Genomic DNA, 27,797 nt, shown 5'->3' on the forward strand with positions numbered 1-27,797 from the left:
AGGGTATCAATTAAACCTCAATGAGCCATGTCGAGGAATTAGAGTTTTGCTCTCCAATATTATGATAATAGTAGGTGATTTAAATCTGAACTTACAACTCTCATTCCCGCTGTCGAACAATCCGTCTCTATTAAGCAATCTTGTCTGTACCGGTATTATGTTGCAGTCAGCGACTACAGTACCTAGGTAGGCGACTTAGTTCCGCAGTGTCTATCAACAAGCTTCAAACTTTAATTTTTATTCTTGATTCTTCAGAACTTCACAACACCAACGCTTTTGAACCTTTCCAACACATAAACCATGACACCCTCAGCTACTGATATCGATCTCCCCCCTTTGTCTGCCCTCCAAGACAACATCAATGATTCCAAAATCACCATAGAGCAGTCCCCTCACCCCGCCTACCTCCACCACCTAGCAACCCAAATCCTCCACGACCTACAACATCAACACGACTGGACCTTCCTCACCATCCACAAGCGCTCGACGCTCACAGCCAACCCTCTTCCGCGCCCCATAATCTCAGGTCTTCCTCCACGAAGGGCCTACATCCACCCCGACGAGCAAATTGAGATTCTAAAAGCAGAACATGAATCAGGGGTTTCTATTAAGCACGAGCCGGAGCGAGAATGGGTGCTCCCTAGCCAGATCCAAGAGACATGGAGTTTAGCCAAATTTACAGCAGTGTTTGATGCGCTGGATACGGTGCCGCCGGGTGATAGTGGAAAGGAAGATGAGGGGGAAAGAAGTGTGGGATGGAAGTGGCAGGGGAAGAATCGACAGAAGAGGCTGCTTCTCGGGACAGTGCATGATGATAGTACCGTGGTCTACTATATTATGCATGATGGGATTGTGAAGCCGAGACAGAATTGAAGGGAGGGACATGTAAGCCTGAAGACTTGTTGAATACACTGAGGGTAACATGGCAATGAGGGGCTAGCATTCGTCAAACTCTGGCCTGGCTATATCCCCAAGTATCTCGATATAAGGAACCTCGAGGTTCCACCGTTATATTCGAAAGCCCGCTTGAAGAAAGCTGTGCAATTGGGGACCTACTTTATTGATATGCTCAACCCAGTATAAGCAATAGTTATGCTAAGCTACCTCGCTTACTCCTATGATCCTCATTTTCCCCGGACCATGGATACCACGGGCATCAGAGTGAGCATGGTCGATGCTAAGACTAGTGGAGCCAATTTGTCCCATCAGGAGTATTGGGATCTTCGCGCTGTCCTACAAGAAACAGTTGGAAGTGTAGATAATAAGATCTACCATTGAAACTCTGTTGAACCCATATCAGTATACTTATCACATATATAATGTGATCTACCCATGCAAAAGGCTCCCGTCAAATTCGAAACGTGGGGCCAGTCCGGTTACTTGTTCCTCTCTTCCCCAAGTTCCCTTCCAGACTTCTAGAACTGTACTGTACTGCTGCATGTGCTTCGGGAAATCGGAACCCGGCAAGTCAAGTCAAGTGTGTCTCGCTGTCAATCAATCAAGGGGTGCAAGTCTGCCGATGGCTGTTCGCCAGGCTGTTCCAGTGAACTCCTAAACATGTTTTCATTGCACGAGGCCCTTCACTTTTCGTCTTGAAATATCGGAAAGTTATCACATATCCATATCTTACTATTATAGTGCCTGCACAGAACGAAACCCATGTCTTCTCTCATCACATATCAAGAATCTCAAGTACAATTTGTTATAAGTAATAGAATTCACTCCAGATTCTTAAACTCTTTTATGTTAGTCCTTCCTTGCGCAGTATTTATCCTTTCGATTATTCTTCCTTTTTTACATCAGATGTCTTTTCCTCAAGGACACACCTAAGCTCATTGTACGATCTCTTGCGAACTTGCAGTTGTTCTCACAGCAGCAGTCATATAAAGCTCCCCTGCGTGGTCGACTTTGGGCTCAAGACGCCTGATAACTTATATGATGCCGCCAGAAGCACTTCTTACAAAATGTAGCCCTCATACTTGCAACCCTTGTTAAGTCGATGGTGATCAAGAAATACAGGTATATATCAAAAACCAAAAGGATTCACGATGTAATATCCGTTACGTGTTCTGATCTGTAATATCACCCCTGCTACCGGCAACACATGAAATCATCTCACTTATAGCCCTACTGTCGATAATAACAGTCATCAGATAACTCGACAAGAATGTGATCATTTCAGTATATAATGCAGACCAATTCTCAAGCCGCATAGAATTTCCAGGGGAGGAAAGTAGATGCTGTGCGCCAGCAATAACATATTGAATGATCTGGGCTTCATGATCAGATTCCAATGTCCCACTCTGTTTGGCACATTGATTTGATTCAATGTTCCAATCTGTTTGGCACATTGATTTGATTCAATGTTCCACTCTGTTTGGCACATTGATTCCAATGTCCCACTCTGTCTGGCACATTGTAAAGAGGCGTCGCACTTCTTTTGGCGGCGGTCACGTGGCTATTACAATAATTCGCTAAGACCAACCAAATCCGCTAGCTCGCACAGTTCAAATTTCCATTCCGCGATCTCGACGATTGAACGTCACAGTCAACGTCTCCAAAACCACCGACAATCCACATCTCACAGTCGGCGCAATGGCGAGTGAGTAACCTCAATCGTATGCGGCGGCTTGGCTAGCATGGCTGTCCTGCCTGTCCTGCCTGTCCTGCCTGTCCTACCTGTCACTTGATACCCTCAGTACTGACCCGCGACGCAAATAGAGTCCAAGAATTCCAGTCAACATAATCAAAGCAAAAAAGCTCATCGCAACGGGCAAGCCTTTCCCTATCCCTCTCGTACAAGGGCTGACATGTGGTGCTCTCAGTATCAAGAAGCCAAAGACCTCAAGATACCCATCTCTGAAAGGCACCGACCCCAAATTCCGAAGAAACCACAGACATGCGCTGCACGGAACAATGAAGGCCTTGGTACGTCTACATAATCCCAGCTCCTAGTGAACGGCTGTGCTGATGGATCTGGTTTCCACAGAAGGAGTTGAAGGAGGGCAAGCGGGACACTGCATGAGCATCTCGATGAAGTTTCCTTGTCTTGGGATTTGGTTGCGGTAGCTGCATTGGCAAGGTTGCACAAGCGGTTTGGGGCAATCGACATTCGCAACGAAGGCGCTCAGGGACGATAGTTCAGGTCAGAAAATCATCACGAGCAATACGAACCAAGTCCAGCAGTCTCCGAATTCCCTTCCCCTCCCATATCCCGATCGAAAACATACATACCTTGTGAGTGATGTGATGATGATGAACAAACGAAAGGCATTTGTGTGTACAGCTTTACGAGCCATTTCTATGCTCATTAGCTGAAGGATTTATCTTTATCGTGCCAAGATCAAAACCACCCTTTCATTACCAAACACCACCCTCTATACTCTATGAGGCGTAGGTGCATGAAGATTTGGGTTACAAATTATGTGATGCTATTGTGGTTGGAATTGCGCAGTTGTCGCAGTAGAGGTTTTGCTATGAGTCGCAAGTACTGGGCTTTAAGTCCTATATTCTTTCTTTTGGAATTGCAGACACATCCATACCGCATTAACGCCAATGACTCGTGCGGCTATTATGTCTTACCTAGGCAGGAAGAAAGACAACTACTACTTGGGTCGAACAAGTAAAATTGTCATCGGCCTTGATATGGAAAATTGACACCATTGGAGGTAATTTGGAATCCAAACTGCGACTAAAGGCGATTGAATGGGACATGACGACCCTGTCTGTCCCATCGATACCTATGCCATACAGTAGCCGAGTACTCGATATGCGTGGGAAGTTGAGAAGAACTATCACTCTTAAAAAGCACGTAAATCATTAACGAAATATGAACTCTGTGCTTTGTCTCAGGCTTCTTTGTCATTTAAGAGATATAGTAGAAGTAGAGATACAATGCACGATTTTATCCAGCTAGAATCGACAGAATGAGACTATTTTGCAAATCTATGGACATGGACCCAACCGGAGCTATAATAGGCTACCCACGAGCCACTCCCCTCTCTTCTAAATATCAACGCTATTCAGCTTCCAGCATTTACGACTTTTGACCAACTCTCATTCCAGACGCTGGTCGCAGCTTTGTAATTCTTGTGCTGCTGTGAGTCCGCCCTGCGCTTTGGTATCTTTCTTTGCGCATTTGCTTCTTTGTCTTCCCGATACTGTAGTTCCGGCCAGCTGCTATTGACAAGCAAACCTAGTTAAAAGATCAAAATTCAAACTAATGCGGCTGATACTGTAGGCAGGCAATACTTCACAGACCTTCCTGTCAGCAGGTTTGCAGGAGGCTTTCTTACTCTCGCTGCCACCCTGCCCACTATTGTAACCCCAACTCTACCACAATAATAGGATTCGCGGCTCCTTGACCATCGTTGACCGAAGACCCGAAGACGACTCTGCAATTCACTGTTCCGGCAGTTCTATATTTGGTGCACCGTCTTTTCTATAATCCATTCTCAAACATACAGGCATTGATTGCATACCTGGAATCGCATCAGTGCGAAACACTACATCCTCCCCACGGGCGCGCCACCCTGCCCCTAATAAATCCTCGATCATCTTCCCTGGGTTGTGGTTGGAGCATTGACCTTTTGGACTTCGTTTCAGATTTCTCAGATCCCGAGACTACTGTACTCGTATAGACAGACGACCGATTTTCCCTCAACATCAGCATCTCCAGCGTCGTCAAGGTCACCGCTACGATGCTCAATATGTCTGCCATCGGTAATCGAAACAGTACGCCTGTCGAGTCGAACAACGCTTCCTCTCTTCGTCCTCCTTCCTCTCGTGCTGTGGGCTCTGGACACCACCTTCGAGCATCCGCAGATATGGCAGCATTCTCAGGCTCTCCTTCCCAGAATCGAATACGCCCTTCGTCCGATTTTTATGGAACTCAACAAGGTCAAGCACAAGGTGGGCAAGAGAACGATGCGTCCGAAAAAATTGCACAGCAGTGGATAGCTGATATCGACCAATACGAGACAACTTTGGAAGAGATGGCGGCTGCTACTCTGGACCAAGACTTCAAAGATGAACTGAGTGCCATCGAGCAATGGTTTAGAGTACTAAGTGAGGCCGAGCGTACGGCTGCTTTGTATGCTCTTCTACAACAGACGACGCAAGTGCAAATCAGATTTTTCATCCAGGTTCTACAACAAATGGGCAAGAGTCATCCTATGTCTGGTGTACTATCTCCTGCCAATTTTGACAAAGGTAAGCATGGCTATAGTCACTTTATTTGATATTCGGCCCAAACTAACATATGTCTTAAACAATCTAGACCCAATGTCCAATCGTCTTAGTGATGCCATGAACAAACTGAGTGTCGATGGCTCGAGAAATTCCCTGACACGGCCTCCCACGACACCAGGGACAAAGAGACATTCTGGACTCGACCCGTCTACAATCAATGCTATGTTTCCGGATGCCGCTGCAGCAATAGCCACAGAGAAAGCAAAGTTCACCCAACAGACCGGGAACCCCCCATCGTCCAACCGAAATAGTGCAGCTTATGACAATCGAAACTCCCTCGCAGCGCCCATTATCTCTGGCCCTGCCGATACCGCAGATAATAATGGTCAACCGCCGCCTTCACCATGGGGTACTCGTAGCAATGACCAAAATGCGAGACCAAAATCTTCATCAGGACAGGCACCTATGGGCCAATTCATGCAGCCGCCTCCATCCGCTGGTCTTCGATCCCCTGTAAATCAGATTCCTGGCTCCTCCAACGTGCAAAGTACTACAATTATTGCTCCGGATAACCAAGGGTCTGGTCTACCACCCCTATCACCTTACAATGCAGGCAGCGGAAATTGGGCCTCGATGGTGAACACACCAATGGTCCCATCTTTCAACACCGGAAATAGTACGACGCAGGCTGACATGGTTGCAAATGCCACCACTATGAAGCTTGCGGCTCTTGCAACGGTGAACAATCGTTTTGCTTTGGATGATGTCCGTAAGTATCGCCGAGCTAGATCAAATGATGGTCAAGGATCGACTGGGCAGCTTTCTCCTGGGCTCCAAAACAACATGCCCGGAGCAAGCGTTGTCATGATCAACGAGCATGGCCAGGTACTGAGTAGAGAACAAGTGCTCGCACTTCAAGCTCAACAACAACAAAACTCAGCATTTGCTGGCCGGAGATCCCGACCAAGCTCTCCCGGTCTTCCCATGCAGGGCGGCGGGTTTAGTCAGTTAGGTTTTGCGTCCCCCCAGAACAATGGGTTCCTCGCAGCTGAATATGGGTCATCCCCACTCATGAACAACAACGGAATGGGCACGCTCAATCTGGGCCAATTTGGTCTCAGCGGGCACGAGGGTTACATCTCTGACCACAGCGATATGGTTAGAGGTCGATCACCACGTGGTAGGAGAGGCAGCTCGAAGCCTCCAGAGGATCCGACTGACCCTAGCCTCCTCCAAGACATCCCCAGCTGGCTGAGAAGTCTGAGGCTTCATAAATATACAGACAATCTCAAGGATATGAACTGGACGGAGCTCGTTGAGCTAGACGAAAAAGCATTGGAGGATAGAGGTGTCAATGCTCTAGGTGCGAGGAGAAAGATGTTGAAAGTATTTGACCAAGTTAAAGGTAAGCAAACATCTATATAATGCTCTGTTCAAAAAACTAAAGATCACACAGAAGCCAAGGCGGAAGGCAAACTCGCGTAATGTTTCAATTAACCCCAAAATGAGAGAAGATGTTCGCTACGACATAAGGAGTCCCAGTCATTGCAAGGAGCAGAGATGTATATCAAAGCTGGTTCTGGATGTGGATGGTTGGGCTATGCAAGCCACTTGTGCTTCTTGTGAACATATGATAGGGAAATAAACGACTTTAGGCGCTCTTTGTTTAGCAGCTGTTGCGGAAGATTGGAAATGTCAAAATGTTTGATTATATGATATTCATCTACCATGCTATGTTTGATGACCATGCCGTTGATTGTTGTGACTTGCCGCTAATTTCTAAGTTCTGGATACACCAGAATATATAAAAAAGAGAACCAAAGCTACACTCTTCTTCCCTGAATATTAGGAGCGCTCTAGGTTCTCAACTTATGTCAAGAAACCAGGCCAGGTAGGTGAGATTAGGTGCATGGCATGGCCTAGCCCAGCCTATCGGGTGGTTCGCTAAAAAGAAAATCCGGCGAGGCTGTAATTTCGCGCCGGGCCTCGTCTACTGCATCAAGTTTGCACAACCACGGTCCAATGTCAACTTGTGAAAAGCCATGCCAGTCGCTTTCAGATCTGACATGAATCGCTCGATCCATTTATGTAGTAGATAAGTCGCCCCAAGAATGCAAGAAGAGGACAGCACCCCACCGCCGCAAGCCCGAGGGAGGGGAAGGGGAAGACCGAGGGGTAGAGGAAGGGGAAGGCCAAGGGGAAGTGGGAGAGGAAGTCTGGGTGCACCTGTTCAATCTCATCAATCTCAGCAAATTTCACCGCGCCCTGTATATAATCCAGCTGAAGCGCAACCTCTAGATCCGGCACTCACTCCGTCATATGACCCCGCCTGGTACAGTAGTACTCAGCAGCATGGAGAGCTGGGGCAAGAGGCAGGCTTAGGCTCAGGTTCGGCTGGGCAACTACCAAAAGTCGAACAAACGAGTGATTGGCATCGCAGATACTCTTCCGCAACAGATTCCAGTCAGACTGGATCGAAAAGCCCGCCAAATTCTGACACTCAGTCTTTCGTAGACCGTTTGTCCGAATCCAGAGTATACCAAAACCCTATGATTTCATCTGCAGCGGCCCGCATAGAACCCGTTGTACAAGATCGCCCAGGCCTTCCGAATCTCTCGAGATCTCCAAGTCCGAGCTCGCCAATACTTTCGGGACGGAATAAAAAAAGAGGACCATATTTTGTGGAAACAGAGAGAAGGGACAGCGAGTAAGATATACCAGAGGCCCCGTTTTTGTACTTGGATTGTACCTAACTATGTTGGCAGCGGGTATATTTCTGATGCCGATTCTGAATATGCAGAGTTCAGAGCTCAAATGGCAAATTTGGATGACCAAATAGAAGAGCTGAGAAATCCTGATATCGACACAAACGACTCGCATCTCGATCTTGATGGCGAAGCAGTTGAGGGCCTTTTCTCCCAAACTCGTCCGGGGCGGCGACGTATTGGTCAAAATGGTCCTAGATTCTCTGGCCGAGGGACGTTTCGGGGGCCTCGAAGGGCAGCACCACCAACAGGTGATGTCAAGATGCGACTGAGTACTGCGTCGCAGATGTTCCTTCGGGAAGAATATCATGAAGCTAAGAAGCTAGCCTTTGAGATCATTGCCATCAATGCAGAAACCCTTGAGGCGTGGACCCTACTGGCGACCATATGGAAGGAACTTGGCAGGATCGACTATGCAATTAGATGTTTAATGTTTGCGGCTCATATGCGCCCCAAACATCTGGATATGTGGTTCAACTTTGCAGAGTTTGCACTTGAAGAAACTGGGGATAAGCGATCGGACTATTTATTTCATGCCCAGTTTGCCTATGCTAAGGCTATACGTGCTGATCCCACCAGCCTGAAAGCACATATAGGGAAAGCACGATGTTACGCCGAGCGGGACATGCTGCCCAATGCACTCAAAGAGTTTATTGCAGTCCTCGATCTCAAACCACATGACATGGAGATACTAGAAGAGGTGGCCATGTTATGTATTGACATGGATAATGTTGACCCTGCGCAAGAACTCTACAGAAAAAGCATAGCACATTTAAGAGAATCACCACGCACCACTGGTTCATCATTCAGTTGGACAGATGCTGATATTTACCTCGAGCTCTATGGGTATGCTCGACAGTATGACGAGGCCATTAAAGAACTCAAATCCCTGGCGCGATGGCTCCTGGGCCGTGAAGAGGAAACTTTTTGGGACAACGTAACTGCTGATGATCGCGAATGGGATGCCAGTAGCACCAGAAGACTTGCGATTGACGCTTTTGAACGTGACAAATATCCCAATTCTTCATATGGACCTGGGTTGCCTATTGAACTGCGAATCAAACTTGGATTATATCGTCTGCATCTTTATAGTCCTGAATACAAGGTAAAAGCGCCCTTCCCACTTATTATCACCTTGATTTTGCTCACCCATGTATAGCGTCACTTCGAATTTCTCGATCCCGAAAACAAGACTGGAGAAAACAGAGTGGCAAACAACCCTTCTCTGTGTAGAAAGGTTGCAGATACTTTTGTTGAATTTGGTCTTCACGGTAGTGCTTTAAGATTTTACAAGCCCTTGAAAGAGATTGCCGAGGAGAGTACTGCATCCCTGCATATACAAATGGGGAAATGTTTCTTAAAGGAGAAGTTCGAGGAAGAAGCAGAGGAAAGCTTCAAGGAGGCTATACGGCTCGATGACTCTGATACTGAAGCTCGAGAGCTTCTGGCAAGTATATATGATGCAAGGGGCGAGGAGAAGTCAGCTTTTGACCTGGTCAGTCAAGTTTGTGAACGTAAACGACTACAAGAACCGGAGCCGGATCTCCCTGCACCCCGGAGGAAGCAGAAGAGGAAGAAAACCCGAACTGAAGGCCCCTCAAAAGACGATTCTCGTATTTCAGATCAGCCTCGCAATAAGCTTGCCAGCACATCAACGAGCATGAGTCAGCAGATTCTGGACGCCCAATACAATACCTTTAAGACCAAGCTCGAAGGCATGAGAAATGGTGACGCTGAGGCAACAGAAATGTGGATTGCTGCTGCCGAAAATCTAACGCACGAATTCAGAAATGTCACCACATTCTATTCTTCGTTTGATAGAATATCCAAGTTTAAAGGGTATGGAGCGGACGAAAGAATGGGTGTACATACTTTAAATACAGATCTCTCATTAATGGCTGATCGGTTGTCTCAAAGTTGGTCCATCGTCCCATTCCTAATTCCATATTGACTTTCACAGGTCTTGGCGCAGAGCTTTCAGACTATGCTATAGCTCCAAAGAATTTACCAGATGACCATAGAGGTCTCTCTTTTAGTACTTGGCTAGACATCTTCATGGAATATGCAATATGTTTGGCCAAAAGAGGTGAACAACAAAAGTCTTACGAGATCGTGGAGGCTGCCAGCGAGGCAATCATCTTCTGCTACTCTCGGGAGTATAAATTTCAAATACATCTGTGTTGGTGTTGTAAGTGAGGATTCTTTCGATAAAGTTTGCTCTCTAACCATATCTTAGTGTGTGCGTTAATCTCAAACGACGATCAAACACTCCTTGCTATATCTCGATTCTTCATGAAAGATTATCAATTCACCACGGACGCCTATAGAGTATTTGCTGCTTTCGCCCGAATGAACAATGCTCCTGTTTCATGGTATAATTCAGGTCCTACACAGAAGTTCGTTCTCCGTCAAATCAAAGTTATGGATTATGCCCTGGTCAACGAAGAATCGCGGAAACAGAACTTTGTCGAAAAGGCAGCGTATTCCGCTATGGATGAAAATGGAAAGTTGGTAATCAACGAAGACCTAGACGTTTCCCTCCTCATGCTCTACGGTTATATTCTCTCGACGAATAACAATTTCCAGTTTGCTCTGAGTACGTACCTGAATTCATTCCTATGGTGCATAGAAAAACTACTGATGTTTTACTTATAGATTATTTCCTGCGAGCCTTTGCGCTTGATCCACACAATCCAATTATAAATCTTACTCTAGGACTTGCCTACCTTCATGATTCTCTCAAGCGGCAGATTGAGAATAGGCAGCATTCCATTCTTCAGGGACTGACGTTCATCTTTCGCTATTACGATGCTCGTAGCGAGTCGCAACACATTGAGGAAAGACTAGAGGCACATTACAACGTGGCTAGAGCATATCACATGCTGGGTCTTGTGCACCTTGCATTGCCTTACTATTGGAAGGTCCTAAACGAAGGGAGCGAGGACATCAAGGAGGGTTTGTTTATGGATGCGGCCTACAATATGCAAACCATCTACATGATGTCTGGAAACGCAGAGATGGCCCAAAGTATCACGAGAGAATTCCTCGTCATATGAGACGTTGCCTAATGTTTCTCGAAAGGCGTGGGATTTGAGTATGCTGATTAGGGCTAGAATTCCACGAGCTAAAGTGGGATGACCCATCTCATTGGCCCAATGCGGGACGGCAGCCTACCCTGCTGAATAATGTTAATACGGTAGTAAGTTCACAACGTTGTTCCTCGACACGAGTACCTAACATAAATAAGAAACGCCTCTAACAGCTGATCAAGCCAACTCAACTCAAAATGACAAATGAAATTATTCCATCCGCTCTCAGTCTCAATCGAGGCGATACGATCGCATTCGTCTCTCCCTCAGAGCGCTTGAACGAGATCTACCCCTCCGCAGTCACGCGTGCAAAATCATATTTCGAAGCTCTTGGCTTCAAAGTGAAGACCTTCGATACCAAATTACTTTCCACTGACTTCCGAAGAAAGACGCTACAGCGCTGCGAAGAACTGCACGCTGCCTTCGCGGACCCAGAAGTGAAATGCGTTCTCTGCACATCTGGAGGGACCACTTGTAACGAGCTTGTACGTTTCCTGGATTACGATCTCATTAGAAAGCACCCCAAGATTTTCTGTGGCTACTCGGACATTACTCTCTTGCATTACGCTCTGTACACGCAGTGTGGGCTTAGGACTTTCTATGGCCCTACTGCTGTTATCGAATTTGGGGAACCCCCTTCCCCGCATTCCTTCACCGCAGATCACTTCCTAAAAGTGCTTACCGGGGAAGGAGTGGGTGCCGTCCCAAGAAGTTTGGAATGGACGCAAGAGCCAATTGACTTTTTTATCTCAGGAGACAGTAGTACGAAGGAAAGAGCGTTGCAGACTACTCCTCCATGGCGCTGGCTCCGTGGTGGGCAGGCCAGCGCGCCGATTATTGGAGGCTGTCTTTCTGTGATGATGAGGGTGAAAGGCACCAAGTTCTGGCCTAGTCATAAAGGGAAAATTCTGTTGCTGGAAAATTCAATGGGTGAGGATGACATTACTCCCATTCCGATTTATAGAACAGCCAGCTTCATGGCTGATTTGGGGAATGTGGGTATGTGGGATGATATTGTGGGATTGGTAAGCTTATTCTCCTCTAAAACTTATGTTTTGCTCTTATAGAAGCCGAGGAGCCTGGGAAATGTCTCGGGAGTCCATATGCAAGCTCCCGAGATAGATCTCAAGCACTGGGGGTTTTCTCCAAACAGTCGGATTTTTACCATGCTAATTCGTTTGTACCAGGTAATTGGAAGACCATTTGGACATGACGACAGAATGAGGGAGGCGTTTGGGAAGATGGTGTTGGAGCAGTGTAATGGGACTGACTTTCCGATTTTGTTCGACGTTGATGTGGGGCATACGAGTCCGATGCTTACGATTCCGTTGAATGGGATGGTTAAGCTAGATTCGGACGCCGATGATTTTTCAATCTTGGAGAAGGGTGTAGTAAACTGAGTGGGGTTAAATGTCAGGTTAAGTCATATCTCCCTATTATAGGAGCAACAATTCAAGGGTCTAGCATTGATTCGGTTCCAAGGGAGAAAAAAGCTCTTTCTCTATTAGCCAAAGGATCCTCTATACCCTTTCTCAAACTTATCTTAAACATTACTCTGACCCTTATGTCGCATTCCCTCGTAAGCTTCACCACATACAAGCCGCATCTCATTCACTGGCAAATTATTTATTTTTCTCAAATCCATCTACTGTACAAATAGGACGTCCTTCGTAGGCTCGTCGACATTACTAACTAATAGATCGATCCATCGTTCACCAGAGGCTTTCTAACAGTGTTCACAGCACCCCCATAGAGGGATGTCGTAGTGTTGGGCTATATGCGAGACACAGTGGTACGTCTGACTACTCTAGAGAAAAAGCCCATTGGGTCCAAGGTAAGTTGTGTTTACAGGAATTAAATGTCTTAGGGGAAGTGGGGCGGGCATTCAAGCTACTTCTGCCTTTGAGCTATTTCGCTCGATCTTTGAGGAACTACAAAACAACAGCTTGGTTTCTAAGCCTCGGTGGCCTCCGTCAAATGGAGCCTTGAATTAGTTATTTGGGTCTCATGGGTAGTGGGGTAAGTCTAAGAATCGGGAGCAAATGACATCCTAGTGATAGGATTTTCACTCAAGACAACCATATGGACTGTTTTTGGGCCATAAAACGTCTGTATGGAATTTACTGTACGAGCCTACAATATTTGTTAATTCAACGATCACCGACTCTGCATCAGTGAAAGCACAGAACAAAGCTCACACTTCTCCTGGCCGGAAAATGTACCACCCATTATGAATCCCCTCCCCCCCGCTTCTCCAAACAATCAAACCTTTGCTACCACTTCGCTATCGATGACATCGCTAGTCTCCCTCCTAAGCTCAACATAATCATACGCAAATTCACCGAGTTGCGCATCATCCATGCCAAGAGCCTCTTCCTCCTCTGTAGCTCGAAGACTCAGGCCGGGGATGAGGTTCATCACGAAGAGAATGAGGCAGGTACCGAAGAAAGAGTACACGAAGCCGGACACACAGTCCGCGAGCTGGTACGCAAGTTGGATCCAGTGGCGGTTGAGCCAGCCTCCTGGGATCTCGGTAAAGCCGTCGAGATGCGCTATGTAATCGCTGTTTCCATTATGTTAGGTTTGTATAGCCGCAGATACGGGGAAAGAAGGAGGGACGTACGCAGCGAAGAATGAAGTCAAGAGATTGCCCACGATTCCTCCTACACCGTGTTCACCGAAGATATCGAGAGCATCATCGACACGGATCAGGTACTTCAATTTTGTTGCGTAATTGCAAGCACCGGCGCCAACGACACCAAAGATTACTGCGGCCCATGCAGGTACAAATCCGGACGCTGGTGTAATGGCAACGAGGCCCGAAACGGCACCGGAGCAGAAACCGACTGTTGACCACTTTTTGTCCAGGCGGTAATCGAGGAGAACCCACTGTAAGTTCTCGGGGTCAGCATTGCCTTGGAAGAAGTATTTGGGATTTCAGGAGGATTCTAATGCCTCATAGCTTTTGAGACATTGTAGAAGCTCCTGAAATTGACCGGATGAGGATATAGCCTGCTCGGTTGGGGGTTTGCATACAGTCACACCTCCAACTGAAGCTGCCAAGTGAGTCACAACACAAGCCATCACTGCTCGCATGTTGGCAGCAAGTGCTGAACCACCGTTGAAGCCGAACCATCCAACCCACAGGAAGACCGTACCGAGAACTATGTGAGTTACATTGTGGGGTCGGTATGGGAGCCCGTTCGTGTCGCTATATCCCGATCTCTTGCCAAGCATGACCGAATATGCCAGGGCAGCAGCTCCTAGATATGGAAGTCAGCATGAAACCTTTTGATACTGAGAAATGTTTGAAATAACCAGATGAAATGTGGACTGGTGTTCCACCAGCAAAGTCCAAGCCACCCATTTTGAAGGTCCACCCATTTGGGTTCCAAGTCCAGTATGCAATGGGGTCATATATTAATGTAGACCAGACGAACATGAACACAATACAAGGAGCTAGCCTAGCGCGATCCACGGCCGCTCCTAATGCAAGTGCTGGACTGTATTCATATCAGTTGTCCATTTCCATCACTTCGAGCTATTGGGAGACAAACGTGATGGCTGCGAACATCCCCTGGTAAATAGCGAAGAGCAAGTCCGGAATCTTCGGGCTCCCAACACTAGGCTGCGCCAGCACATTTCTGAAGCCGAAGTTTGCAAGATCACCAATATAACTGCTGCCCGTATGGGAGAAAGTCAAGGAGTAACCCCAGAAGAACCACTGGAAGGACACCACACAGATCGACAAGCAAGACAGCCAAATGAGCGAGAGTGCCGACTTTCGGCGTGCGAGTCCGGAGTAGAAGAATCCAACACCGGGAATCATGAGGAGCACGAGGGCTGAAGACGTGAGCATCCATGCAATATCTCCAGACTGAGATTGTCAGATAGATTCCGAAAGTTCTGCGCATAGGAGGAGTTATACCTCGTAGTAGAGATTGCAATTCTCAGTCAGAGAATCACAGCCCGTTGCTGTAGTCCCATTGTATGGGATAGCATAAATGGACGACATCTCGACGTGCTTCCAGATGATATCCTCTATTCGTTTGGTACCTTGGCCGGGAATCTGGTATCAAACCAAAAAAGCACAGGACAACGACCAGTTGATATAAGAGGGCAGCTAGCAGGTCACGGTGTCCCCGAGACAAGAGAAATAAAAAAAGAGCAAGGACTGATAAGGGTATGGGGGCAATTATCTGACAGAGACCCAAATATAGGCTAACAGCTGCAAGATACAGCCTCGCCATCAAGATCTCCAAGATGCACAGCCCAGCATCCATATAATTGGATCTACCAGCCGCTGGGCATAAACTAGAGTAGGCCAGCGGGGTTTGATGCATGGCTTGTGGGATCTAAAGTAACCAGAACGGATACAATATCTCTTGGAGTCTTGGTATTTGAAATGCCACAGGACTTCTGTGACTGATGACTGAACATGGACGCGTTTGAACGGGTCGATTCCCATATTTGCAAAGTTGTTTGGGGGAAAAAGGGCGTGTGTGAAGCCTTTGACTGGTCGAAGTTCAAAATATTCGCCTGTTTCTTCCCCATACATACAGATATTATGCCGCTTGCAGGACCTTGCGGGAAGAAGAATAAAATTATTATGCACACGAGGACAGACAGATAATGGAAACAGATAAGGATCAGAGGTAATGGTGGTAAATTCTTCGATAACGTCCTCGAAAGATAAGAGATGGAGTCGTGTCGTTGGTGCCAAGATCCTGTGGCTGGGAAATGCAGGCCATGCAAATAATACTTAGACTTCAAGTTCTTTATGATCATTTCCCCTTTCTTTCTTTTTCTTTTCCCAAGCCTCAAGGGTCTGTTCTTAAAACGCGCCCATTATGACAAACTTCTCTAATCAGATCCGCGGGAATAGCCTGAACCCTATATTACCAGCACGGTAGCCTTGCTGCAAACGAGGCTGTAAGTAAGTTTCCTACAAACGCCTCTCTTTCATCGGTGTATCTTCCTGCGGCTTGGGTTGCGGTTTCCTTCTGTCATCATATCTTAATCTCTTTGTACTGTATCGTGTGCGGTACTGTACTCTCGGATGGCTGCTTCCTCCCACTGTAGCATACAGCTGGAGGATAGCTGAGGTGGGTTTATACAAAGTCACACGGAATGCGTAGGAGAGCAGCTGGTCACTTCTGAATTTGCTGTGGGACAGCATGGAGCTTGGAGACTTCAACCCTATGGTACTTTACGGCTGTCTCTACAAAAAGATTATCAGATATTAACCCTTAGGCCTTTTGTTGTGCTTCCCTATGCTGGACACAAAAACGACACTCACTCTCATCAACTTCTAATAATGTCCTACGCTACCTAGCACATTATAAATTGTGCCGCTTTTTTTTCTGTCCACCAGGATGCTTCCTTTTATAGAGACGGCCGTAAAATATTACAGGACTTAATTGACTGTTTTACCCCTGATCAGAGGTGACGAAGATGCAGCTCTGCACCAAGTTGTGCTGTTCAAGTCACAGCCTCAATTGGACCAAGCAAGGAGCTATACGAGAAAAGAATATCCGCACATCATACACTAGGAATCCAGCTGTTTCAAAGTCTTCATTCGAAATCTTCTACGCTTAAATTATCAATTATGTACGTACTTCTCTTCCAATAATATACAATAATCCATCTAGATCACCAACTAGCTCTCCTTCGCACCTCTCAAAAAAGGCTCCAACACATACGCCCTCCTCTCTTCCAACACCCTCTTCTCTTTATCTTTCAAGCTCCCGCGGCCGACCTCGGCCCTAAACACCATTTTCCAAATATCCACCCAAGCCTTCTCAACCTCTTTCCTCCTCCCAATAGCCGGGTCCTCGGGCACCACAGGCCCTTTCCCTTTCCAGCTCAGACTCCTCCTTACAGTGTCAATACTCTTTCTCATCCCGCTCTCCTGGCCCGCGTTGCCCAGACCTGATTTCGGCAGCGGTGCCAACTCGCCGGCTACGCGGCATAACATGGACGTTAAAAATACAAATGATATGTTATGGTTTGGAGAAGTAGACAAAGTGTCTAGTACCCACATTTTGATCTCTTCGGGGTCAGAGAGCTGTTTGGCCCCCCGTGACTGAATTTCCGACTCGAGTGTTGCCCAGAGCGGGGAAGGCACAATGCCATCTGTTAGACTTGATACAAAAGCGGCGAGGACTTCGGACATGATTTCCAGCCGTTCTATAGCGGAAATTTCCGGCGGAAAAGCTTCATTGAGATTCTGGTCTGTATCTAGAGCTTCCAGCACGTATTCCTTCCGCTCTTCTCGCGCTTTTTCGTCTTGGAGTATCCAGGAATCGGCATCAAATGGCCAGCCTGGTGATTCTCTAGGAATTGTTGAGTTTGAAAGCATATTGGAGTCGGCGATTACGCGTTCTGTGAGGCCTTCAACTGCTTCAGTGAGTTTGAAGAGCTCGCGAGGAGCTGACCAACAAACTTCTTGTCCTCTGTTGATAGGGCCTCCGATTTGGCCCCTGGGACGAGGAAGGAGAGCGCGGACGCCGCCTTGCGGAATACGGATGAGTTCGTCGATCGAGCGTCCGAAGCAGGATTGCTTCCAATTGGCACGGACGGGAATGAAGTGATCTCTGCCTTCTGTAACTCGTAGTACGAGGATGTCTTCTAGTTGTGCGGTGCCTTCATTTAATCCTCTGACTTGGGTGATGTCGTCGACAAAGACTTCGAGGGTCGCATTTACAGCGTCACCCGGTTCTAGAGTGACTTCCCTCTTCAGAGCTTGCGCAACTCGCTCGTCTTCGTCGGTTTCAGAACCTACAAATTGGACAGATAGCCATGGAGGAGCTATCCAATCCCCCTCTCCCTGTACACTCGGTCTATCCACGAATGCGAATGTTGCTGGTACTTGGCTGGTATTGGCGATCGTTAGACTTCGAGTCTTTTTCCGTAAATATGCCACGCCTCCAAAATCCACGCCCTGAACGGCACTAGTCGGAGGTGGTGCAGAGTCATCGGGTTGTGAAACAACTTCTGACTCTTGAGGGAGATCAACAACGATGGTAATTCCTGGCCTTCCTTCATTCTCCGCTCTGTCTAGCTCCCGAGCAACTTCTTGCTGTATCTTGGACTTCAGTTCTGGAATAACTGCATCATACTCCAGGAGGAAGACCGCATCCAATGGCTTGTGGTCCGAAGAGAGCACTCTTTGATGTGAAGTATACGTACCCAGCCGTATCCTATCCACGTACCCCTCCTTTGCAATTACCTCTACCGGCGGGTGCTCCATTTCTGCCTCTTCATTTTCATCATAGTCAGTATTCGCTAGAGATTCCTCCACCCCATCTTCGTCAGGATTGTAATCAAATAAAACGTCTTCGTCGTCTCCAGCATGATCAATACCCCTAGATTTCATCTCTTCGTCCTTTATCCTGGCCAGCTCTTCTTCTTGCGATTTCCCATCAAACTCAAGCTTGTCCCGCCGTGTCCTGAATAAGATTCGATCGCACCAGCTGGGTGCCCTCTTCTTTTCGCTGGAATCGAACATTCCCATACTCCCAACATCGTATTTGTACGTAGGTAGAAATGTAATCGGACCTTCACGCCACCCGTCGTGGAAAGCTTTCTTCCTTCTCATGACATGCTTCAACTGATCGTGAGGTAATAAAGAATCCAGGGTAGCTTGCAGAGAAGCAGGGTCCTGGCTCGGATGTTGAACGAAATCGTCTGGATCTGGTAAAGAGATTGATGAATCGTCCGTCTGCTCAAAATTACTGCTCGTTCGATGCTCTGATTCCTCTGATTCATCATCGCTGTCAATGCTTCTTATAACAATAGGCCCATCAGCGTTTGCCAATTCTCCCTCGATCTTATTCCTCGATTTCAGCCCAATATCATACTCCCCCTTCGTGTGTAGCATAAGCAGCCTCCTTATATCATCACCAGGTAACCCATCCAGCCTAAAATTCAAATCCCCAAACCAAAACGCAAAATCTTCTTGTCCAATTCCCTCGTGCGCATCATCCAGAACACCCCCCCAACTTATAGGATCAAATTGCGTCCTTTGCAATATTTGCTGCACATCCCAGATTCTCCTTTCTAGATGCGCAGGATCGCTCCCGGACGCCAGATGCGAGTTCACAAACACCATTCTCGTCGTCTCGCCCAGCACAATCCTTGTAGTAACCGCGCCCTTATTTCCAAGATACCCCATAATGCCCGTCCCAACACTGACAGTACTAGTCGCCGAAATCGTGGGCGCAAGAGCAGAAGAAGCGAAGATCAGGAGCAACAGGCCAGAGAGCTGCTGCTCAGCCACAAGTTCATAACCTCTAGGTAAAGCGCTGCTCAGCGCACGCCGCCATTTCGCAGTCGGCCCCGGATCTGTGTATACCCTCCCAACGTATTCCCTTGCACTGGTAAGATCCACGACCTCCTGTAGACCCAGCACATACAGCCCAATCTCCTCCCCATCAGTCACAGCAGCACCTGTGTCACCCCTCGGCACCGTACTCTCCTTCTTATTCCTCCTTGCCTCCTGCGCACCTACACTCTCAATCTCAGTATCGGAGATCGTGACGCCAGAGAGATGCTCATCCACGCCCCTCCCTTGCACGAACCACGCGCCGAGATCGAGCTCTGTGCCTGGACATGCGGCCACGTTCCAGGAGCCGATCTTGACTTTCAGTTTCTGCGGGCATGTGTACTCGGAACGGCGCGCGTGCACGGCTTTGGAGAGGGATTGTGGGGTGGAGGTTTGTGATTCGGGGGGCGGCGGCGAGTCGGTGGAGTTACGGGGGCTGGATGCCATTTTTTGAATTCGCCGCTTGATGATCGGCTGTGGGAGAGTAAATAAGGGCTAATATGAAGTCACGGAGGACTTGGGGAGGTTTAGTCCATGGGCTCAGCCTGGCATGTTGAGATGTAGCTTTGGGGGAATGATGACGTAATATGAGGAATAGTGAGTGATATCAAGGAAGGCGCTGAGTTATGAGGATAGTGAGTGATATCAAGGAAGGTGCTGAGTTATGTGGAATGATAGAATATGGGTTAGGGTATTGGTAATGTGAAGTAAGGAGAGATAAGGTTGAAGCAAGCAGGGTGTGGAGATTGAGCTTTGTTTATCAAGAAGCTTTTTGAAGTCGAGTCAAACCTGGTGGGGGGGACTTGAGACGGTGGGATGAACCCCTGTCGAACTATGGAGCGAAAGCTCACCGAAGCCAAGGGGATCGTGATAACTTCATTTCACTTCACCGAGACATTGTATTTGGATAAGCGTGGCTTATTATCTCTCATGGGCTAATAGAGTACAAGTATGTCTGTCTGTCAATGGAGCATAAGGAGCCAAGGCTCTGCAAGTGTCAGTGTCAGCAGACCCTTAAAGCCCAAGGTAAGACATAATATGGGAATTAGCATCAGCATCACTCGGGCCTCACTCATACAATAATTGTACAAGAATCATTGAATTATATGACTCTGCGCTTGTCCTGTATCTGACCTGTAGCTGCATTTGATAGAACGCCCCGACTTTTGCAATCAGCTCCCAGCTCGACCCTATAGTAACACGGGCCTGTTCCGTCAGCAAGCAAAACCAATCCCTATTGTATAATACAAAGTCCAATGTGTGTTTGCCCGTAAATCTCTAGATTTTATTCTTACTTTCGATCCCTGTGAGACAAGTCCAGAAATGTGCTTTTGCGCCCTGACCCTGACCCTGAACACCTTTGAAAATCAAAAAGTCCCACCTCCACATAAGGAATGAGCATTAGCCCATATCAACATCCCCATCAGCCATGGCAAGTCTTTGTTTCGCCGTTTTAGCCTTCTTCCCGCCGGACTTTCGAGGCTTCTTTCCCTTCGGGCCTAAAGCTTCTCCTGGGACCGGGGTTGCGGCTCCAGATGGTCTATTACTTCCATCGTCAAAGTGCCCCTCGCCTAAGACATAATTAGTTTTTTAATCCTTTCAAACGAGTATCCAGGCAGGAAGAAGCTTACCTTCATGATACAAGTCCTCCAAGCTCCCACTGGCCTCGATCTTTCGCTTCTTGCCCTTTGCCTTTTTGCCAGTCGGTTGTTCTTTCGCCTCCTGGGCAGCTATTTCAGCTTCCTTACGTTCGATCTCGGCAGCTTCTTCGTCATCCACAAGCCACATGGCAATATCCTTGGTACGATTCTCCTTGCTCCTGGTGTTGAAATCAACACCACCTCCACTGCCACCAGTCATGACAACCTTTTGCACTTCTTCTTTCTGCAGAGCACGATTCCTGATACGTTCTTCGATTGTACCACGGGTGATCATACGGTACACAGTGACTTGTTTGGTCTGTCCCAGACGATGGGCTCTGTCCATAGCCTGAGAATCGATAGTCGGATTCCAATCGGAGTCGTAGAAGATGACAGTGTCTGCACTTGTCAAGTTGATTCCCAGGCCACCCGCTCTAGTACTGAGCAAGAAAATAAAGATTTCAGGTCTGGTCTGGAAGTCGTGGACTGTATCTCTTCTGTCTTCAAGCTTGGTAGAACCATCAAGACGAAGAAACTTATAATTCCGGTACGTAAGATACTCTTCCATCAAGTCGATCATACGTGTCATTTGGAAATATAGCAGCACCCGATGGCCACCTTCCTTGAGCTTGAATAACAGCTCGTCAAGCTTGGCGAGCTTGCCAGAATCAGTGACAAAGCGACGCATTGAAGGAACGCTGATGTTTGTGAAGCGCTGTTTCTCTGATGTTGGTGCCGGGAGCATCTTGGTAGGTGGGTAGAATGAAGAAGGAACCTTGGATGTAATTAAGGCCTTCTCCTCCACGGGCGACGGACCATAGAGGGCTCTTCGGATGGGCACATTGAACATGATGTTTTCCTTCTCAATGATTGCTCCACGACTAGCGCAGAAGACATCGATAGGCGGGGCGGATGCTTTTGGGCGACCGCATTGTTCCATCCTACTAAGACCAGAATCGGCCCAAACATCCTTGGCCACGTTAAAGAGCTTGTTGAGATATCCTTCGTTGGTGACTTCTGCAAGCGGCTTACGATCCTGACGATCGACAACTCGAAGCATGGCTTGAGCTGGAGTGAAAGTCTTTTCTTCCTCTTCGTCATACACAATGCTCAATGCACCAAGGCGGCGAGGTTTCTGGGCAAGATCCACAGCGCGACCAAAGACATCCTTGCGAGAAGCCGTTGAGAGCTCGTTAATGGAAGTATCGGAAAATCTCAGCCATGAGAATGCTTCGTTGTCCTTTGTGTTTTCAAATATGTTTTCTGGCTTCCAGATATTCATCAGCTGATCCAAATACTTGCCCCTGAAACCAGCTTTCTCATTGTCTCGTCCAGCTTGACTGAGTCTGCCACCTTCACGCCAGATCAACTTCGGGAGTTCATACTCGATTAGGTTGCGGGTTGAATAGGCAACATTGATGCTCGGACCCTCACGCATAAATGACGCCGTCTCAGCATAATGGCCAAATGAGAAAGGTGAACTTGTCTCTGCTCGTTCGAAGAGATCGGGGTGGTTGCAAACCTTTCGGAATTGCATCACCAAGTTCATCAGAGTCCCAGTATCATTGTCATCACCCAGTGTTGCTTTCTCAATGAGATCCATGATACTGATTTGGTTGCGGAGATTGCGGTAGTAAGCGCGTTGGCGATATGTGAGATCGCAGAATATATCGAGCTCAATCTTGTCACCCAACTCTTTCTGGACATGCTTCTTAACACGACGAAGCATGAAAGGCTGCAAGATTTGATGCAACCGCTTGAGCTGACCCTCGTTGAGTTTAGTGTTACTCTGAGCGTGGCTTTCGATGTCCTTGGAGAACCACTCGCTGAATTCGTCATGAGAATCGAACAGGGAAGGCATGATGAAATGCAACAAGGCCCACAGCTCCTGCATGTTGTTCTGGATAGGAGTACCAGTAAGTAGCAAACGATTGCGGCAGTGAAATCCGAGAAGACTTTTCCATCTTGAGCTCTGCGAGCTCTTTATAGCCTGGGCCTCGTCTAGAATCATGTACTGCCATTTCATCTTCTGGAAGTAGGCAACATCCGAGACGACGAGCTGATAAGATGTAATTAGAACGTGGAATGGCGCATCTTGGGTGTAGGTGATATGCTTCCGATCCCAAAACTTTCGAAGAACCTTTCGGTCTGCAGCTGTACCCCAATAAGGCAAGACCTTCAAAGTTGGCACGAACTTGGTAATTTCCTGCTGCCAATTGTGGAGCGTCGAAGCCGGCGCAACAACGAGGAAGGGTCCCCAAATCCCGTGCTTCTCGGCAAGGTATGCCATGACCGAAATAGACTGAACAGTCTTGCCGAGACCCATCTCATCGGCCAAGATACCATTGATACCGTGTTCGTAGAGATTGACCAGCCAGTTGAGACCCTTGAGTTGGTACTCTTTAAGCTGAGCTTGGAGCATCTTTGGTTGCTCGAGATCAACGTCGTCAATTCCCGCAGGATTTTGGAAGTTCATTTCGCCTTCCTCGTCCATTGCCGGCGCACCGTCTTGTTGGTTGAACGCCCGGGCTTTGTTCTGAGCTTCCTGGACGGCATTCTGAGCATTAGCCATAGCGGCCGCTTTGAGAACCGATTCATCATCAGCATCGAAGTCCAGATCCTCGAAGTTAGTGACCTTTGCAGGAGCAGTGCTGTGCTCCGAGACGTCAATCATCGAAGCACCTGAATCTTCTGTAGCTTTTGCTTCTGAAACAGCTTCGTCGGGATGATCGGTCGATCTCTCAACCTCGCGAGTCTTGACCTTCTTGCCGATGAAATGTGAGTAAAGCTCGGTTTGAGAGATCAAGAAGTTGAGTTTCCTCTTCTGTCTATTAGCTTCTCGATCAGCTTCGGCCTTCTTGGCATTCTCAATCTCTGCCTTCTCTGCCGCTCTCCGCAAGTCCCGTTCTTCTCGCTCATTCCGCTTCCAGAAAGTCATCATCTCACGCATAACACGCTTCGCTCTGGCCTGAAGATCCTTCGTACCCTTGTTCGTTTTGAGTTGCCATCGTTTGGCTTCTTTCGAGGCGAGAATGGCAGTCTTTTTAAGATTGGAAGTTTTGGTCGCGTAAGATTCCCCGGCGAGCTTATAGACTCTGCTAATATCCTTTCGAGCGAGATCACGCCAGATTTGATCATATATCTGATTGTAACCCTTGGAGACATACGGCTCGAAGGTTGCGGGGGACTCCTCTCGAGCTTCTTTAGTCTCTTTAGACAACTTGAGTCTAATTTTCGGAGCCTCTTCCTTAATAGGGGGTGGTGGGGGAGGGTCTTCTCCAGCATCGATGGCAGCTTGAGCAGCTTCTGCCGAATCTTTCTCCGCCTGTTTCTGCTCTTTCGACTTTCGTAACCGAGCACCACCACGCTTGCTTTTCTGCTTCGGTGCTGGATCCGGGTCGACTGCCGTGAAAGTAGACATCATACCACCAGAAAGATTCGGCTCCAGAGGTGATACAGCTTTGATCTCTGGACCCTTATCTCCTCGTGCGAGAATGAGCTTCGTCTGTTGAGCCTTCTTTTCTGCCCTCTGCGCCTCTTTGAGGAGTTTCTGCTTCTCGGTTTCGTCGTTGGCTTCTTGTGCTTTGGCCAGGAGCGCGTCTTTCTGCTCAATGTTCATAGCAACAGTCTTTTCGCGGCGACGCTTTCTCTGCATGTCCTTCTTCCGTTCCTTCTCGGCCTGGACCTCTTTTTCTTGCACAGCAGTAACAGCATCGTCAGCGTAGATATCTCTGTACCGCTGTTCCCCCATATCCGCATGTCTACCCAGCATGGTGGCCATCTTCTCGGTGTAATGCGTACGGCGTCGTTTCGTCTTGACTACTTCTAAAGATTCGGCTTTTAGCAAGCGTTTGGTGCATAAAGCCTTGTAGACCTTCTTGTCCTCTTCAAAATCGGGCATGTCGGTATGAATTTGTTCAGCGTCTAGCTTCGCCATCTGAGCCTGTACTTCTTTTTCTTGTTCTTTAGACAATTGCTTAGGCTTTGGAGGGCTCTTCTTGGACTCCCCGTTAGCCTTGCGCTTCGCAGGTACTCGTGATAATGTTGGGGCTGGCGTCGGTGCGAGAGATGAGTGTGAAGAGCTATCCCTTGACATTGTGGCGGCGACTGGGGGTGGAGGAAGCGAATTTTTCGAGGCTTTCCGGGGTTTCGCAACAACTGGAGTCGGTTTTGGTTTCGGGGGAGGATCTGCGCTCGAGAGAATACTAGAAAATGCCATCGGGTCTGCTGGTCTGCTGGGTGTCTGATGGACGTATTAATTACTGACAATATTTGAATTTGAAGGCAAGTTGGCAACGTACGGTTACGGGAGGTAGGGGGTCTGCTTTGACTTGAGCTTCATTTTTGACTGTTGCTCCCAAAGAAACGCCATTATGTCGCACGACTGGCGAAGCCATCGGTGCCAGTCTTGGTGACTGCGATATTGTGCGAGCTTGAGGGTGAGAGTGTGAGATGGGTGATCGCGGTGGAAAGTTGGAGGTAATGGGTGAAGTGAAGGCACCGTTTTGATGGCTGGGGTATTTCGGTGGCTCGACAGAAGTTGTTGGATACGGGTAAGGTTCTCGACTCTGATGATGTGTTAGCAATTTAGCAATTGAATAGAACGAACGGGGCACCGATTAGCTCTGCCGATTATCGCCTTACCTGTGGTGTCTGGGTCTGCCCTTCACTCCATCCCGTACTTTCTGTCGCCTTTCTCTCGCTCGAGTCGGAGGTTGGATCGTAATAATTGCTGACCGGTTTGTCGCGTGGCGGCGGCTGATAATCACTGTGATATGATAAAGGGGCTGCCAAAGTCATCGGCGAAGTTGGATGACCAGGAATGTGAGGGGATGTCATAGACAGCGGAGCAGCAGTTGGAGTCGGAGGATGGTAGGGAGTGTTGAATTGGGACCTCGATGGAGTTCCATTCGTGGGTGAATATGGGGCGCGAAAGTCTGATTGCGTAGGAGAAATGTTGTAGGGTCGAGTGTTTGAGCTACTCGCGCGTCGTAGCCCCCCGTCATCCTCCTCTTGAGGTCGTTGATACATTCCCACCTTGCACTCACTCACAGGACGACTAATTGCCCGGAATCACCGCTCCATAGAAGGTGCAATGGGGGGATTTGCCGGACAGAGAGTGGAGGAGCCCAGGCGAACTCTGGCTTACTATGACAACGGCCAGCTAATATAATCTGGCGTGGTGTTGTAAAGAATGATTGTCTGGATGATGGATCGTGGGGCGGCCGAGTGGAAATGGAATGGAATGGAATGGGGGATCGGGATGATGGGAGGGAGCGAGGGACGGAAGATTGTTTTATTGTCGTATGGGGCGGAGAGGGCTGTTCTGGCCTTAAGGTTATGCTGGGCTGGGTTGGAGATATTTTCCCCTCTGGCTGTTCGCGACTAAACCTAGCGACGATGTGGTGGATGGAGGAGCTAGGATCTAGGATCTATGGATGCAGCAATGCAGTATAATATTGCGATGGGTGGGAAGGGAAGGGAAGGGAAGGGAGGGAAGGGGAAGAGTGAAGAAGGGGATGATACTAATTAACGCGCTGGTAATGTAATCATAGGGAGAGTTGAGTGGGAGAAGCCCCAACCCAGCAGCAGCAGCCTTGTTGCCGAAGCCCCGTCGAGCCCATTTCTTTGAAGCTGTGATGATGCACGCGACGGCTTCTAATTATTGGCATAGAAGACTGCCCCTGCATATGGCGCCGCTGATGAAGCATATCCTGTACATGGCCATGGGATTTTTTTCTATTCGTTTTCTATTCATCTCCTCTACGTAGGTTAAGCCCTTCCTCCGGGTGGGTATCCTGGCGTCTGCCGTTCTTGTGGTGTGGCCGGACTTTGTTCTTCGCAGTCGAATCTCGAAGGAGTGTTGGGGTTTGACTTGCTTGTCTTGTCTTGTTCATCGCCCTTTCCACTTTCGGACAAGCGCGACTCTTCCAGATCCGGTACAGTCTCGTCTCATCGACTCTGAACTTTTAACTCGGTCGTTTTGAGCATGCTCATCTATCAAACAAAAAGAAAGTGCCCAAGATAGCTTCGGAAGACTACAATAAAGTGATACATCTTCCCTCCCAGTACAGGGTCCCGTAAATTGAACGTTACTGCCTTCATACCATACCTGCCTCCTACCTACCTGCCATACTAACTCACGCATTTACATGGCCTCAACCTTCGCCTGGATAGTGAAAGAAAATAAGATGCCTACTACGTTTGATATTCATTTGCTTGCACAAAAATGAAGATTTTTAGCCTTCTTCACTCTTTTAGATGAAGTGTTTTTGTCCGCAGTAAGGTTAGCTCCACCGTACTTTAGGTACCTATAGCCTCCTAGATCTAACCTACAACTTTGTCTTTCTAACTGCATCTTCGTCACATTACGTGCTTCTTTCCTTTCCACCTCTAGCTAGCATCCAAGCCCCTTGAATGGGTGCGATAGTTCTTAGCTAGGGTCACTCACTCGCCGGACCGGAGTCTCCGCCGGGATGGATCAACATGTTGATCACTAGCGCATCCGTCAGCTCGGTTGAGAGCTCGGTCGAGAGCAGAGCGCTAGGCTAGCTAAGTAGCTGTGTCTGCCAAATAAGAAAATACTCTCCTCACTTCACTCATCTTCTACTATGCCTGATGTTACAATTGTAGGCATAAATCCAACTGATTTTTGGTGCACATTGAACATGCGACACTCGCCGCTTGCTTGCACGCGACACTCGCTTCCCCTGATGGTGAGCGAAACGAGCAAAGGAACGGAACTGGCTATTACAGCAAGCTATTCTTTCCAAACATCCTAGGTACC

At 47.9% G+C, this 27,797-nt stretch overlaps 8 protein-coding genes across 8 annotated transcripts; 4 read left to right on the plus strand and 4 right to left on the minus strand.

Moving 5' to 3' along the window:
• Window positions 1-300: 300 nt before the first annotated feature.
• Window positions 301-873, plus strand: tsp-1 (putative tRNA-splicing endonuclease subunit tsp-1; the record flags this gene model as incomplete). The annotated part of the gene is made up of 1 exon (XM_031148746.1): window positions 301-873. The coding sequence occupies one exon, from the start codon at window positions 301-303 to the stop codon at window positions 871-873; it is 573 nt and encodes a 190-aa protein (XP_031006576.1).
• Window positions 874-2,721: 1,848 nt separating this feature from the next.
• RPL29 (60S ribosomal protein) lies at window positions 2,722-3,025 on the plus strand (the record flags this gene model as incomplete). The annotated part of the gene is made up of 2 exons (XM_031148747.1): window positions 2,722-2,928; window positions 2,990-3,025. Coding segments are annotated over 2 exons (243 nt in total), but the record flags the coding sequence as incomplete, so codon positions are not given.
• A 1,675-nt stretch (window positions 3,026-4,700) lies between these two features.
• VTS1 lies at window positions 4,701-6,675 on the plus strand (the record flags this gene model as incomplete). The annotated part of the gene is made up of 3 exons (XM_031148748.1): window positions 4,701-5,211; window positions 5,279-6,595; window positions 6,647-6,675. The coding sequence occupies 3 exons, from the start codon at window positions 4,701-4,703 to the stop codon at window positions 6,673-6,675; spliced, it is 1,857 nt and encodes a 618-aa protein (XP_031006574.1).
• A 626-nt stretch (window positions 6,676-7,301) lies between these two features.
• On the plus strand, window positions 7,302-12,444 carry sfc4 (Transcription factor tau subunit sfc4; the record flags this gene model as incomplete). Its single annotated transcript, XM_031148749.1, has 9 exons — window positions 7,302-7,897; window positions 7,956-9,060; window positions 9,115-9,871; window positions 9,916-10,143; window positions 10,192-10,551; window positions 10,611-10,982; window positions 11,069-11,154; window positions 11,227-12,069; window positions 12,232-12,444. The coding sequence occupies 9 exons, from the start codon at window positions 7,302-7,304 to the stop codon at window positions 12,442-12,444; spliced, it is 4,560 nt and encodes a 1,519-aa protein (XP_031006556.1).
• An 862-nt stretch (window positions 12,445-13,306) lies between these two features.
• On the minus strand, window positions 13,307-14,411 carry amt1_1 (Ammonium transporter; the record flags this gene model as incomplete). Its single annotated transcript, XM_031148750.1, has 4 exons — window positions 13,307-13,607; window positions 13,668-13,842; window positions 14,164-14,307; window positions 14,363-14,411. The coding sequence occupies 4 exons, from the start codon at window positions 14,409-14,411 to the stop codon at window positions 13,307-13,309; spliced, it is 669 nt and encodes a 222-aa protein (XP_031006557.1).
• A 174-nt stretch (window positions 14,412-14,585) lies between these two features.
• On the minus strand, window positions 14,586-15,059 carry amt1_0 (Ammonium transporter; the record flags this gene model as incomplete). The annotated part of the gene is made up of 2 exons (XM_031148751.1): window positions 14,586-14,921; window positions 14,973-15,059. 2 exons carry the CDS (start codon window positions 15,057-15,059, stop codon window positions 14,586-14,588), a joined length of 423 nt encoding a protein of 140 aa, XP_031006554.1.
• Window positions 15,060-16,703: 1,644 nt separating this feature from the next.
• Window positions 16,704-19,817, minus strand: IP5P8 (Type I inositol polyphosphate 5-phosphatase; the record flags this gene model as incomplete). The annotated part of the gene is made up of 1 exon (XM_031148752.1): window positions 16,704-19,817. One exon carries the CDS (start codon window positions 19,815-19,817, stop codon window positions 16,704-16,706), a length of 3,114 nt encoding a protein of 1,037 aa, XP_031006555.1.
• A 954-nt stretch (window positions 19,818-20,771) lies between these two features.
• On the minus strand, window positions 20,772-26,041 carry INO80 (putative DNA helicase; the record flags this gene model as incomplete). Its single annotated transcript, XM_031148753.1, has 4 exons — window positions 20,772-20,941; window positions 21,002-25,253; window positions 25,312-25,578; window positions 25,655-26,041. 4 exons carry the CDS (start codon window positions 26,039-26,041, stop codon window positions 20,772-20,774), a joined length of 5,076 nt encoding a protein of 1,691 aa, XP_031006552.1.
• Between the last annotated feature and the right edge of the window lie 1,756 nt (window positions 26,042-27,797).

This window comes from Lachnellula hyalina (assembly GCF_007821495.1).
Source record: "Lachnellula hyalina strain CBS 185.66 chromosome Unknown contig00042, whole genome shotgun sequence".
Taxonomy (NCBI): Eukaryota; Fungi; Ascomycota; class Leotiomycetes; order Helotiales; family Lachnaceae; genus Lachnellula; species Lachnellula hyalina.